Source organism: Lissotriton vulgaris, chromosome 6 (genome assembly GCF_964263255.1).
Source record: "Lissotriton vulgaris chromosome 6, aLisVul1.2, whole genome shotgun sequence".
Lineage (NCBI taxonomy): Eukaryota > Metazoa > Chordata > Amphibia > Caudata > Salamandridae > Lissotriton > Lissotriton vulgaris.
In genome coordinates, this window is record NC_141694.1 from 1,750,218,965 (window position 1) to 1,750,234,512 (window position 15,548).

At 42.4% G+C, this 15,548-nt stretch overlaps 1 protein-coding gene across 1 annotated transcript in view; it reads left to right on the plus strand.

Moving 5' to 3' along the window:
• LOC147709413 (xanthine dehydrogenase/oxidase-like) overlaps window positions 1–15,548 on the plus strand; it is a 1,362,843-nt gene that overhangs the window by 74,444 nt on the left and 1,272,851 nt on the right. The window contains exons 2-5 of the mRNA XM_086927983.1: window positions 4,005–4,101; window positions 5,660–5,768; window positions 6,142–6,268; window positions 9,098–9,159. Of these exons, the coding sequence (XP_086784109.1) occupies window positions 4,005–4,101; window positions 5,660–5,768; window positions 6,142–6,268; window positions 9,098–9,159 (395 nt within the window). The remainder of the gene's footprint in view (window positions 1–4,004; window positions 4,102–5,659; window positions 5,769–6,141; window positions 6,269–9,097; window positions 9,160–15,548) is intronic.

Genomic DNA, 15,548 nt, shown 5'->3' on the forward strand with positions numbered 1-15,548 from the left:
TTTATGGGTGTTTCATGCCTTTCCCAATGCTTATCAGACACTAAACAGATAGGAAGATACTCAACAAACTTTTCAACCTGTGCCTCCAAGGATTAAAACCCCTAAGTGACCAGCATGATCTTCCTTGATGAGAGACGATCTTAGGGAAACAGGTGGAACACACCGATCTCTTCTCACTAACACTCCTTCCACTAAGGTCAATTGGCCAATTCTTCAGAAACGTGTAAAAAGGTTGCAAAGAAGGTTCTACACCTCTTACCGTAGGCCACCCCTTCTTCAAACAATCACCCACAGTGACGAAAAGAGGAACGGAGGAAGAGGCCTTCAGCCACTCTTCACGTGAAACTGAGGCAGAGTTCGATACAACTTCATCCACTAGTGCAACAACACACTCCTCAAAACTGACATCCTCTTTAACATCATCCTGAACTGGTAGTCTAGAGAGACAGTCAGCTCTGAATTTTTTCCACCTGGTGTGTATTTTAAAGTGAAATTATGCTCTTGTAACTTTGACAAAATCCCTACCAAACGAGAAGATGCTTTTCCATATCCATTCCAATTCAACAAATCTAACAACAGTCTGTGATCAGTGAACAAGGTGAAATGCTGTCCGCATAAAAAATGTACATTTCCAAAGCCCATGTACAAGCTAGCGTCTCACACTCTATGGTGCTGTAATGTGACTCTGCAGTGGATAGACAGCGTGATGCAAAAGCAACTGTGCAATCTTTACCCTGAATACTCTGTTATAAACTGCACCCAACCCAATCTGACTTGCATCCATGGTAAGGATGCACTCTTTATCAGGTTGAAAAGGAGAAAGTGCAGGCGCTGAAATGATTAACTGTTTCACAGCCCCAAAAGTAGCCTGTGTGTCATCATTCCAGATACATTTCACACCCTTCTTTAGCAGCTCTCCCAAAGGCTGTACTATAAATGAATACCTGCCCACAAACCTTGAATAATACTCACTCAAACCCAAAAATGAGCATAAAGAATCCTTATCTCTGGGAATGGGTGCATCGTGAATATCTTTTATCAATGAAAGTTTTGGTGAAATACCTTTAGCGCTTATGGAATGACCCAGATAATCAAATTCTTGAACAATAAACTGGCATTTTCCAACCTCAGGGTAATTCCACAGTCAGTAAATTTACCAAGAACTTGGTTTAGTATATTGTCATGCTCATCCATGATTCCAGCAAAGATGAGCACTTCATCCTGCACCCCAGTGATGCCCTCCAAGATGGTGTCCATCAATCTCTGAAAAACACTGGTGGCAGACGCCAGTCCAAAAGAAAGTCTAGTGAACTTGTAGGCACCAAAAGGTGTGACAAATGTGGTGAAAATCTGAGTGTCAGGATGAAGAGAAATTTGATGGTATGTGGACTTCAAATCTAGAAGTGAAAGGTACAGCGCACCACCTATTTTAGCCATCAACTCCTGAATCCTGTGTAAAGGATGACTCCCAATGTCAATGAATTTGTTGATACTGTGCAAATCTGCACATAATTTAGTACTCTTATCTTTTTTGCGAACAATAACTATGGGCCTGACCCAGTCAGATGCGTATGCCTTAACAATCACACCTTTAAAGGACATCTTGTCAAGCAAAGATTTAAGCTCATCCCTGACATTTAATGGAACAGGGCAAACTTTGTGGGTAACTGGTGTAGAATCGTTTTTAACACAATGTTTTGTACGTAGTTCTTAACACAACCTAAATAGTCACTAAACACAGCTGGAATTTCTTTTTTCCATAATGCCAGACTCCTCAACAGAGCAAACTGGGGTAATGAGGACATCATGAATCCTGACAGGAGGATCACCACCAGGAACTAAATAAATTTCTAATTTTGCAAGATCCTTCCACCCAACAATAGCTTTACCCGTTTTGGCAACATAAATCTTAGTTTGCACTGTCCTACCTAAGCAAATTATAAAATCATTGAAAAAACCAATCATATTAATTTCTTGTTCCCCATATGCCTTGGGACGTACATCAGAGCGATACAAATTTGCTCCAACACCCCACCTAGCATAGAATAATACATCAGAAATAATGGTGATTGGGACACCAGAGTCACACATCATATCCAGCGTGAGGATCCCAACTATAGTAAACTGAAAATGGGATCCTTAATTTCTTTGTTTGAAATTTGGAGAACATCAAGGCTAAGTAATAAACTTTAAAAGTCAAGAGTCTCACTGTCCAGAGGTGCATCCACGTTACTCACTCTAGGCTGATTTCTGCCCATCCTACATACAGTATGGAAATGTCCAATTTTTTTACATTTAACACAACGTTTTCCGACAGCTGGACGATGAGGTGAGTTACCTATGTGAGTTTTTAACCCAAATCTGAAACAATAAATTACAGGTTTTTTTTAATGTACTTATTAACTTTCCCTTTTGGTTTAACAACATTGACATCTATATCATTATCAACAACATGCACTGGAGTTGAAGTAACAGTTTCCTGACCCCTAACCTTAGAGGATTCAGTAGAACTTTCCATGTGTTTAGCAACTGTTACAACTTCATTGAGCTATGGATCTCTGAAACATAGCAACTTCTCTTGTATCTTCTTAGATGAACAGCCATAAACAAACTGGTCTCGTAAGTACACATCCAATAAAGTACCAAAGTTGCAGTTGGTAGCTAAGGGCCCAATTCACAAAAGTAATCTAAGACAAAATCCTAACTTTGCGATTTTCGGTATTCACAAAAGGCATTTAAGAGTAGTAAAGTTAGGATTCTTAACTTTACCACTCCTAAACTGAGACAAAATCCTAACTTTACGACTTTCGGTATGCACAAAAGGAATTTAGGAGTAGTAAAGTTAGGATTCTTAACTTTACTACTCCTAAACTGAGACATAATCTTAACTTTAAATTGTAAAGTTAGGATTTTGTCTCAGAGTACTTTTGTGAATCAGCCCTAAATGTCTCAAGACAGATAAATAATCCCCCATGGACTCATCAGAGGTTTGTTTTCTTTTCATAAAATTAAAACGTTCCAGAAGAATACTTGGCTCATCACTGAACTTCTTTTGCAGATGAGCTTTCGCTTGCAGAAATGCATCCCATTCATCCTCCTCATCAGTAGGTGCTGGTATTCTTGGTAAATTCTCAAATACCAGTTGCCCTTCACGACCCATATGACTAAAGAGAATAGCAGCTTTGTGTTTCGCCACATATTCATCAGCACCAACAGCAATTAAATAGTTCTCAAACGCTCTGATCCACAGCATCCATTTCACAGGAGGTTTACCAGGACGCTCCAGAAATGAAGCAAAATGAGCCAAATAATTGGGTGCAGGATTAGCAGCAGCAGTGGCTACTCAACAGATAAACTAATTAGATAAAATCAAATAGAGTACTTACAAGGTGTGCCTGTCACCATTGAAGACAGGTCAAAAGTGCCGCTGAATAACCATAGCAAAGCTGAGATCATGAAATGACTCCCAAGCGCACTTCTGTAAACCTATCTAATGGTACCTTGATGAAGAAAACTCTTTAGGATGAAGTAATGAAAATCACCAGCTGAATCTGTTAACAAGGGTTTGTTTCCTTGACTAGTCAAATCCACATTAATCCAGAATACTGGTCCCTGCTTCCCCTGAAGTTGTTAACTATTGTCTGCAAACCCAATTTATGAACAGTGTGGTATGTCGTTTTCTTGAATATCCAGTGTAGAAGCTATTACAGAGTGAAACAGCCTTTACAACATAAGCGTTACAATGCTTGCCATTACAATGCATGTCATTACAACGCAAAAGGCTTGTTGCAGGGGGTAGTGGTGTTGGAGTTAACTCGAACACCTTCCCTACGGTTGCACACACTGGAGTTGGAATAGTAAATTATACCATTCCAACTTCCAGCACACCCCGACAGCAAGTCGGGGTAACAGTATGCGTTTTAACTGCATGCGTTGTAATGGCATGTGTTGTACCATCATACAACTGTTACAGATGTTATTTTCCTTAACTATTCTTCATCCAGTGGGTTTGCCAGGAACTAAGCTGGGCTGCCGAGAAGGTGGATGCGGAGCCTGCACTGTGATGATATCTCGCTTTGATCACATCCAGAAAAAGATTATGTATCCTTTTCACGTTGGTTAGTCTTCTAATTGCAAAGGCCATAGACTGTGTGTGGAGTTTATGAGTCGAATAAGTAACAATAAAAGATGTCCTTGAAAGTGCAGGTTTTTTTTGCTATAAAATACAAGCGTCCACGAAGAGCAGGCAGGAGCCTCTGGAAACGCAGCTGTCCAAACCAATAATCCAGTAGTAATGCCGGCTGGTCAATGGTAGAAACCAGGGGAACAGAATACATATATAAACAATATTGAAATCAAACATAAGGGTTTACAAGAAGTACATAGCGCATGTATGGAGTGTGCATTCCCTACACAAGTGCTGGTCCCCAAAAATGAGTTCCTGTGTCCCCCACCGGCAGTGGCATAGTGTGGGTTACAACTACAAGCTCCTGGGGCAAGGCAAGTATCTTTCCACTTTTCTTTTAAAATTTTGTGCCCCTATTTACATTTTGTACCCTTAAAATTGCCTCTAAGAATTTTGCGAGCGAGGCAACCATTCATGTGGCCCCCTGCGCTACGCTGCTTACCACCGGCAAACACCAGCTTAAATGATGCACAGCGTATACTGATTTTGGCACCATGGTGCTTTCCTCTGTGTATTCTGTGTGGGATCCTTAGCTTCTCACAGGTGCTTCTCACACTGTCTCTTTACGCAGCTCTTCTGTGCTGGGCTTGTGGTGCTGTGTTGGTTGAGACAACATATGTCTGGATTCCATGCCATATTTTCTTGGTTGAATGTGGCACTTACCTCTCTGTTTTTCCAAAGAGTTGTCTTGTTTCTTTGATCCTGAACCTTCCTCTATTAGTTTGTGGAGCTGTACAAGAACTTTTTTCTGCAGCTCTGCTTCTCCTCTTTGGTAAGTATGGTGTTCCGGCTTCAGAGGTCTTATTGGTTTACCCTCCTTGCCTCACTGCAGATGTGTGCTCCTCAACTGCTGTGCTTTGGTTCAGCAGTGGGCTCAAGTTAGCGATGACATCAGTGGCTGCCGAGATGACAGTCACAAACTGCAATTCCTCATTCTGCAATTCTGCATGTTACTGAATCCCAATATCAGACGATCATATGTTCATTTGTACACTTTTGTGATTCCCAATTTGCGAATTGGTAAATATTGCAAATTCAGAATCACTAATCTTATGGACATACATGTGAGTCATACGTGACAGGGCTCTCTTTAAATTAATTTTAAAAACATGACATTCTATTTAATGAGCTGTATGCAATCTAGCTCCTTTTCTTTTATTGCATTTGCATTTTTTTTATCTTTAGTTATTAACTACTCTATTTGGTTGTATCTTTATTTTCAAATGACGGATGTTTTGTCTTTTTAAATGGTTTGCAATAAATAGAATGACAAATGGAACCTATGTATGTTCGACAGATTAGCAGTTTTAGTCGTGCTTTTAATTCATTCTTTATGGACAGCGCAGTTTACATATATATCGTAGACCGATACCCACGAAAGACTCAAGGGTAAGAATTTGCCTTCATATTTCATCCTTTCAAGTAAAGTCATGCATAGTACTACTAGTTCCCGACCTTGACTCCCAGGTCTAGTCACTATTCGGCTAATGCCTGCTTGGCGCCTGTCTGTTCGCTGCACCATGTAGCTGTAACCACGGTGGAAGGAATCGGGAGTACAAAGACAAGACTGCATCCGGTCCAGGTACTGTTTACGTAGCATTCAACTTTATTCCATTTTAATAGAGATAAGGCATTTTTATTATATGGTTACAACATCCTCTGGAATCTACAGCTTTATAAGCTTGAGGAATTCAACAAAACATCAACATTAGTTTTGGTTTCATATTGTGAGATTTTTATTAATGATCATAAGTGTTGAACGTAAAAGGGGAAGAGAATATACAAGTAAATAAAACATGCTTTGACTTTCAGACACAAAAATTTGCCTTGTGATTTCTAGTGCACACAGGGTCCATGTGGTGGAGCAGAACTACCCTAAACCATCAAGGTAGGAGTTAAGTCTACCCTACCGACAACTGGTGTAGCATTGAGTTCAATTGTGTTTCTGCTCACAGGAGAGAATTGCAAAGAGCCATGGCTCCCAGTGCGGGTTCTGCACTCCTGGATTTGTCATGTCCATGTACACCCTGCTTCGCAATTCACCCGAGCCGACTATGGAGGAGATCGAGAATGCATTCCAAGGTAACTGCATGAGCTTGGCCCACAGGTTAAACATGTTGGACCCCAAAGTGTAAGTTCACGACTGTTTGCTATTCACAAATGCATTCTACTAGTAGTACCTTTACAACTGTGGAGTTGCGACACGTAAAAAGATAGGGCAGTCCTAAGTGTAAGTTTACCTTTGTGAATCAGGTCCTTTATTAGAATATTGACAGTGGAAAAAGAACACAATTCAGAATGCTTTATTAGGTTGTTGCAAGGGTTTAAAATAGTACTACGAGGCCGACTACAAATACCCCCTACTGTCGGCTAAGCTGTTAAAGGGTAATATGAGATGAATTGGGATTGCAAGGTCTGCGGTGACTCTGTGGATCTGTGGTATTTCATTCTAAGACTTGGTCTGCTGAAGGCAGGTAGATTCTCCATTAGAAATACTCAGGACAAATTAGGAATTAAGATGGTATCCAGCGGTGGCCCCTCCATTAGGGTGGAGGAATGCTGCCCCCCCACCACTAATTGCAACAAATAAAACGATAATAAAACGGGTTTCTAACCCGTTTTATTATTGTTTTTTAAAATACCCCTGGACCCGCCACGAGGACTCTGATGAGTCTTGGGTGCGGGTCCAGAGCGGATAACCCTGTGGTGGGGAGTGCACTGCGCATGAGGTGTTCGCTGGCGTTTCAGGCCGGCCCAAACACCTTATGCACAGTGTAGCTTTCTCCAGCCCCAGCTGCGTTTCTGGGGCTGGAGAAAGAAGGCACAGCCTCCCAGTCTGCGTGGGAGCACAAAGTTAGAGCTCTCAGACCAATCATGACGCTGCTTTCCTGCAGCGTCATGATTGGCCCAGTGGAATCTGGGAACCTGTCCCAGAATCAGGAAGAGCTGGATGCGGAGGAGACGGCGGCGGCAGCGATCAGGTACGTTTATTTCCTTTATAGTTATATATTTTTTTCCCTCAAGTCCCCCCATGCCAGGCCCCACCAGGTCTCTTCTCCAGCCTGCCTGCCTCTTTGGCAGGGGACGGGCCATGACTGATGGTATCAGGACTGAAATTACTGGTTCCCCAGTAATTCCTTATTTCTCAGGAAAAGCTCCAAGTCCTCTTGTAATCTCAATTAGCCCTGGTCCCCAGAATTCCTGGAACCCCTGATATTCATTCTCTCTAGAGGAGTTTTAGGGTAACTGCTATGTAAATGTTCCCCATTTACACTCATGGTATGTTAATTCTGGGCATCCTCAAGCTTTGACATTGACCCAACCCTCTCAGGTCTGCACCAGGCACCTCTGCAGTGCGACAAGCTGCTTTCGAACATTGTGACAATCTCTGGCAAAGCTGAAAACTAGGGACGTTAACTCCTTCAACAGTGTTCCCAGCAGAAGGTAACAAGATTAAAGATCTTTAGAAGCACATTTCTCCATCAGGAACCTAGAGTAGTCACGACCGGCATGGCTCATGGGTGGTGGGATGAGCGCGGGGTGGGGGGGGGGGGGGCGAGGGGCGCCTGCGGAGGAGGGAGTCGCACAGGAGGGGTTCAATAATAAAAAAAAAACGTATCTTTCCCAGGTCCCGCGTTTTCCAAGTTCCGGCTCCTGCATCTGCTTGCCTGCATCCACAGGAACAGGAAGCAGGCAGCCTCCCTCCCTTCCCCTAAGCCAATCACAACACTGCAATGGAATGGTTCTGATTGGCTGGGTGCCAAGCGCACAGGTGTCTATGGGGAGGCTATTTTATCCATGTAGGCTGCATGCAGCCTACATGGAGAAAATGGAGAGAGTGCATGACTGGTTTAGTCGGCCCCAGAGGGCCGACCAAACAGTCAGGGCCAGCAACATTGGGCCAGGCGCGCAACACCCATTGGACTCACCGGGCTTCAGCCCCCCCGTCGTGTGTGGCAGCCCGGGATGAGACAGATCCCGGGCACACACAGAGCCGCACCCGAACGTTTTACAGGTCTTTAAAAGACCATTTGAATGTTAATTAGGCCTGGCAGTTGTTTCACCCCTTCTAAGAGCCCCTGCAGCTCCACTTTGCCTACTGATTAAAGGTTCAGCCCCCCCGAAATGTTTTCTTAGCCCCCCCGAAATTTGGCTCTAGTTGCGCCTCTGCATTGGGCTATCCACTCCTCCCCTGCCGTCGAGGAGGACCACCCACCCCCAACAAAACCCTTCTTCTGCTATCTTGCAGTGCGAGAAGCAGAAATATAACATTTAATTTATAATACCATTTTATGTTTCTGCTTCTTGCACTGTGAGAAATCAGTGGGGCGATGCTTCTCCGCCCACATGGAGGAGCCGCCCCCGGACCTAAAGATGCAAACTCCTTTTACATTTTGTTTTCCCAGGGACCTGTATCAGATAAATACTTCAAATGTCCACTATGCTTGTTAGTGGGACTTTGCCAGTCCATAGTAAAATCCTACTCAAGCTCTCTGAGTCTGATTCCCAAAAGTATTTTCACATCTAAGTCTACTTTTCAAACACACACAAAAATGTGATTCACAATGAGATATTCCTGATCTACAGATTCTGGAATGGTCGGATTTTGTCGCGGGTTTCCAATGCGAAAATTGCATCTTAATGTCTCGTTTCTGCCAGTATAAATAGTCCTACATGAGATTAGTACAGGAAATCTACTACTGTCGTAGATTGTTTCCGTTTCCCAACCGCACTCGAAGAATACTGTGAGTATTCCTAAAAAAACTGAAATGTACTCCAAACAGCAGCCAGGTTACAGGAGTACATTCCGGATCATTGAATTTTGTGTAAATTAAGCCATGTGAATTTCTATGATAGAGTGAGCTTCATTTTGATATTTTCTGCTGAATGAATTTTTTTCTGTGCACACAGGAAATCTGTGCCGCTGCACAGGATATAGACCCATTCTTGAAGGTTACAGGACGTTTGCAAAGGTAAGTGAATCAATAAACACATGTAGAGAGATGCGCTTGTGTATGTGCATATGTGCTGAGATTCAAACCAAAATAATAGAACACTTTTATTGCATTGGTGTAGCTATTTGGTATAAATTGCAGCACAATCTCGCTTTCATGTTTCCCATGCTGAGAGGAGATTGATCCATATATATTTTTTTTGTCCGGGCAGGCCATGTATTTTCATGCAACTCAATAGGATAAGTTTAATGTAAAACATTGTGAAGAAGAGGGTTTCTTGAAGCCAAATCCAACCGACTATGACCTTATGAGAACTTTACCATACCTTCTTATTTTAACTCAGAGGGTCACTCTATAATACTGCCATTTACTTTTAAGGGGACACCTTTGGGAAAAGCAGCAAAGTCCCCGATGTGAAAGTTAAACAAAAAAACAACAACAATCTAAGGAATAAATGCGCCCTTCTGCTCGATCAAGAATTTGAGCATGCACCTTGACAGTCGTATAGATTGTCTGTTTTTTTAGGTCTTGCGTCACGCTGCATGCGCTTTTGCGCGATATTGTGAACAACACCCTTTGCTTGGAATTTTTTTGCTGCTTTTTCACTCTTGTTTGCTGCCTTCTAATTGGCCAGCCCATGCTGGCTCCACTTCCTCTTCTTTTGGCTGGAGTTTGGCCCAAGTACTGATTGCTTCAGTGTTAATACTGTCCTTCAGTTGATAATGCTGTGATACAAGCAGTACTTTTATTTATTTATCTTCCCTGTGGTCCTTAATGAACCTCTTGGCGTTTGTAACTATGTTGTACTATGCCACACACACCGTTCAAAGATGTTATTTGGCTTTTATTGTCACAACAGATGTTATCCTATTCCAATTGCATTTTCACTAAGACATGGACGAGGGCTCAATGGCTTTTTTTATTTTTTGGGTGGAGTTTTATAAAGTACGAACTAGACCCAGAGGAATCAGAGCGCTTTATATGAGCACCAGTTGAATTGCAAATGGACACATTCATTTTTGTTGGACACAGGGAGATTATGTGATTTGCCCAGATCACAGAATGTTGAGCGTCCCTGCCAAGACTCTAACCCGGTTGCCCAACTCCGAGGTCTACCGACCTAGCTGTTAGGCCACATTCTCTTCCCAGGCTTTGCTTGCATGATAGGATTTTATGCCAAATGTTATATATTTTTTTCTTTTTCACGCATGGGAAGATTAACTGATTTGTTCGGAAATCCTTTGTTCATGCTATACAGCATGGACATTGCCAACTTTGGCATTGACTAGAAGCCATGCTGTATAACTCGGTGGCTGCTTTGCAGCATGTCTAAAAATAATATTAAAGAAAAGGACTATGATGCATCCAGCGCTAATGCACTTTTGTAACAAGTTCTGAAGAGTATATTGGTTTTATATACTTTCTTAAACAGGCGTGTTAGGTGGTCTGAGATTAAACGGCCATTAGCATTGATAGCCAATTTAAATGGTGGGTACTCACTGCGCAGACATAAGAGCAGTAAATATTGAGTTCTTTTTCCACTTCTCTTTTGTGGGAGTGATCAATAATTGGGTTGTATAGCCAATGCTTTAATGTACATTGATCCTATGATGATGACCCTCGCTAATTCCTACCTTCTCCACGGACATCATTTAGGAGTTGCCAGGGGTTGCAACTGCGACTCCTGGCTTTCTGCTTTGAGACCCCTGGTACTGCTTTTGCGACCACTGCCTTCAGAGGTGGCAAATTGAGTGCCAAGAACAAGAGACAGCTTGACCCTTTGGTTATTGGAGCTCAGCTATTTTTGTTTGCTGACCATTTTTTGTTACAATAACAGTGAATAATAACTCATTGTTCACAATTAATGTAATATATAGAAATGGAGCACCAAGAGCTGGAATGAGACTTTTATTTGAAGCTAAGGTAAAAAGATCAATGTTTTTTAAATGTATGTTGTGTGTATGTTTGCAGGTAAGTTTCTGAGAGTGTGAGTGTGCATGTCTGTATGTGTGAGCATGTGTGTGTGAGGGAAACTGAGTGGAGGAGAGCCACTAACAGGTTGTAAGTAAGAATCAATGAAATTGAGTCTCCATAAGGGAGCACGGGTGACTCAGAGTGAGTGAGTGAGAGTAGGGATGACTGAAAGTGAGGATGAGTGGATGAATGAGAATGAATAAGTAAGAATGAGAGTGATGTAGTGTTGGAGAGTGAGTGAGGGTGAGCAACATTGAGAGAGTGTAATTGTGAGTAACATTGAGTGCAAGTGATTGTGAATAAATAGTACAGATGAGTGAGCGAGACCAAGGGTAATTGTGAGTGGCACCCATGGCAAAATACTGGAATTAGGATGCTGAAGACATTTCTTAGCATGACAGGTGCCTGTAACATAACACTGGCACTGCTTGCTGGAGGTAATTCTTGGCATAACGGAGTCCATGGTAAAATACTAGTACTAACATTCTAGAGGTAATGCCTGGTAAATATTAGGCACCCATGGCAAAATACTGGCAGTATATGGGTAATTTCTGCATAAGAGCACCAGTGGCAAATAAAAGGCACCTATGACAAAATGCTGGCCCTGGTACAATAGAGGTAATGTTTGAAATACAGGGGTAGCCGGAACACATTTTGAAATAATAGGGTAATCTCCCTAGGAGTGCCTGGTTTCCTTGGTTCGCACACCATGAAAGAACTTGAATATTTCATTAGAGCCCTTTCAGAACCAGTATGACATTTTAACAAATTTTTATGAAAGTATTGCTTTCAATGCACCATGTGGCAAACCCGTTTTTAGGTCTCGGCTAGCTTACGCTGTGCATGCGCAGTCTCGCTGGCGAGATCTTATGTCTTAGGTTTGAACCCGCCCCTCTTCTCCATTGGCTGGCTGCCTTAACAGTGGCCAGCCAATGGAGAAGAGGTTTCTGTGATGTCATTTTTTAAAGCTAAGCCCCGTCCGTTTGGGATTGAGGGGCGTGTTTTTGCTGTCCTTTCTCTCAGTGACGTCTTCAGTCACTCAACAAAAAACATGCCCCCCAGTCTGAAAAGGACGGGGCTTAGCTTTAAAAAATGCCACCATTTTGATTGTTTGTTTATTTTTTAAGGCATGACGGTCAATGCTCGCATGTTCTTTTTGTTCGGTCTGGGCTTAGCTCTAAAAAATGCCACCATTTTAATTGTTTGTTTATTTTTCAAGGCATGACGGCCAATGCTCGCATGTTCATTTTGTTCGGTGAGCATTCTAGTTTTTTGTCAAATGTTTACGAGCCAAATAATACTGAGTGCCGGCGCGGTAGAACCTCCGGGCGGAATCCTCTACTGATTCAGGAAAGGTTGCGAAGCCTTCAGTCAGCTGGGGGCTGCAGCCAGCAAAGCGCCGCTGTGCGCATGGAGTTAGACGTTGCTGATACTGACTCGCTGATGGCAATATTGAGCCGAGAATCGGAAGCAATCTGGGGGATGCGTGAGGCAAGGAGGGGAGAGAGGCGCTGGAGCTGACTTTCGCCGGGAACTGGCCATGTGCCTGGCATGGCGGAGGCTCAGTCGTCAGGTAAGTGTCATTGACACGCGCTTGATTTTGGGGGGGGATCTGTTTGGACAAACTGTTGGGGAACATCTGATGATGAACGATGTCTGTGATTTGTTTTGTGGATCTTCGCGTGCTTGGGGTTATTGCTTTCAGTAGTGTACCTCTTCCCCTTGTTGAATCCAAGCAGCAGATCCTCTTCCTTTGAAAATGAACGGCGACAGCAGCGGTCGGACAGTCTGGGATTCCACATGACTGGGGTGGTATCCGCCGATAATACGACCCCAAACATAATTAAGAGGATATTGCAATTTTAATGCAATTGTTCAAGCCCTTCCATAAAAAACGTAAGTAGTTCTATTTGCTCCAACTGTCACCACTGTCATGATATCTTCCTATGCCAGTTTGTTTACCTTTCCGGGTAAAAAGCAGCTTCTCATGGTTAGAAAGGCGTGCTTCCTTATGAAGAGTGCCCGGGTAGGTAGCAGGCATGATCTCTACCTGGTACTGTTAACAGTAAAGTAGTAGTACGTATTTACCAGGGAGTCTTTTAGGATGGGACCCTTTGATTGTATTAGTTGTTTGTGTAAATTTAGGAAACACTTATGTATAGCTAGATCAAAAGACAATCTACCCCGCAGTGCAAATTAGAACAATACAGCTCAGAAAATTACAGCTTTTTGTGCCAGGTGTTGCCTTCATTTCCATGGCACATATGTTTGCTTGAGCTTTTTTGGGAGATAAAATGAGTACATCAAGGGCAGGTGTGCTTCGACCACACTTGATAAGGGAAGCACAAGAGGACACTCGTTTACATCTCCAAATTAAAATCTCCGGGATAATCTCACTTTTCTTTGAGGTTGTTCTTTAACTTGGCTCTTCATCTTCAAATTCTAAGAATATTTCTGAATCAAACATAACAAACATATCTGAACTCATCAGCATACTTTTCTGAGAAAGTGTTTTCTATGTGTAGTTGTACCTTACTTTTGAGAAACAAAATCAATTGTTTGTCCAGCTTTTTTTGTTTGAAAGTCGTTGTGCAGATTCTTTATGACCTAAAGCACATTGTCTCTCAAAGCCCCATTAAATATTGTTTATTCTCATGACTAAATAGAGGCAAAAGTAAACACGAAAAGAGTTATTGTACTATTGTAAATAAATTAACAGGAACAACTATGCAACAAAATAAACTGATATTTTACAACAGACTAACACATTTTCATACTTTTACAGAACTACCCTCTCCACTCTCTATCATTTTTCCCCATTAGTCTTACATTTAGTCTGCTCACCTCAGCCAAGCAACTGCTGACACATTTAAGAACTTGTAACAATCTTGGACACTTAGATAAACTCATTCCCTCCTGGGCCATCATTAGCCTAACTCTCCACCTTTCACTTAAACATTACTCCAATTGCATATGATGTCTTTTTTATTTGTGTCGCACAGCACAGTGAAAGCACACTTTTTGGTTTATTTGAACTTTAATGCCCGCAAGGGGTTTCTTCAGCAGATTGTTTGGCACTTATAGTGTCGTGCTCTCAACTTTTGTCCCTAATTGGGGTGAGATCAAAAGGGGCTGTTGACCCTTGTTTCCTTCATAAACTCAAGGGTTCTGGACTATGGGGATTAAACATTTAAGGCACTAGTAGTGTTGCTAAATGTCCATTGTAAACCCATTTGTATAATATTTTGGGTAAGAGTGTGTGAGTGGCTCTGTGTGTGTGTACGGCTCCGTGTGTGTGTGTGTGGCTCTGTGCGTGTGTGTGGCTTACTGTGTGTGGCTCTGTGTGTGTGTGTGTTGCTCTGTGTGTGTGTGGCTATGTGTGTGTAGCTCTGTGTGTGTGGCTGTGTGTGTGTGTGTGGCTCTGTGCGTCTCTTTGTGTGTGTGGCTCTGTGTGTGTGTGTGGCTCTCTGTGTGTGTGTCTGTGTGTGTGTGTGGCTCTGTGTGTGTGTGGCTCTGTGTGTGTGTGGCTCTTTGTGTGTGTGGCTCGCTGTGTGTGTGTGGGGCTCTGTGTGTGTGTGTGGCTCTCTGTGTGTGTGTGTGTGGCTCTCTGTGTGTGTGTGTGGCTTTCTGAGTGTGGCTCTGTGTCCGCTAATACTCTCTACTACTCTCTAATGCTCACCTATTGCCATTGTAAATGACAATACCATTTATTTATGTTTTTAAAAAAACAAAAAATGAAAAAAATGCCATTTGAAATGCCAATAGCTCTAACTTTAACAGAGCCGAGGCCATTGCATTGTAAATGCTTGTTTCTAAATGTTCTTGGGAAGAAAACTATTTCAGCCCTCCAAAAAGAGGTCTTGCTGACTCGCTTCACTTCTTCACTACAAATCAGGACAAGTATTACTGTGCACCGCTTTCAAAGAATATGGTAGCATCCTGATATACGTGGTATCGAAAACATATTTGTTTGTATTATGATGTTATGTTAATTATGCAATCATTACAGTTCTCATGGTGTCATTAGGGTTAAGGGCATGTGACATTCCTTTCTGGGAAGCATTGCTGGTCACATGAGGTCACTTCCTGTGATGTCCTTAAGTTCAAAGGGTTTGTAATGTCACTTCTGCTACCCCTAGAGGCAAGACAAATACAAGAAAAGGGGGGAAAGCACTTTACTCTAGAAGCAGGCAGGTGAGATAGAAAATAAAGCCATTTAAAGCCAAGAGCAAAGAAGCATTCCCAAAATCTGCTCAAACTAGCTGGTGTAGTGTCTTGACATTATTTGCTCTAGGACCGTGGCAGTTCTGGGCGGAATCTAAAACAGGAATTTTATACTTTGCTGGGAGGTGTTAAGGTGTGGTTATAAAAGTTATGAAATTGTGCTTGCAGTGTGTGGTTGTAAGCGGCAAAATAAAGACTTATGTTTCACC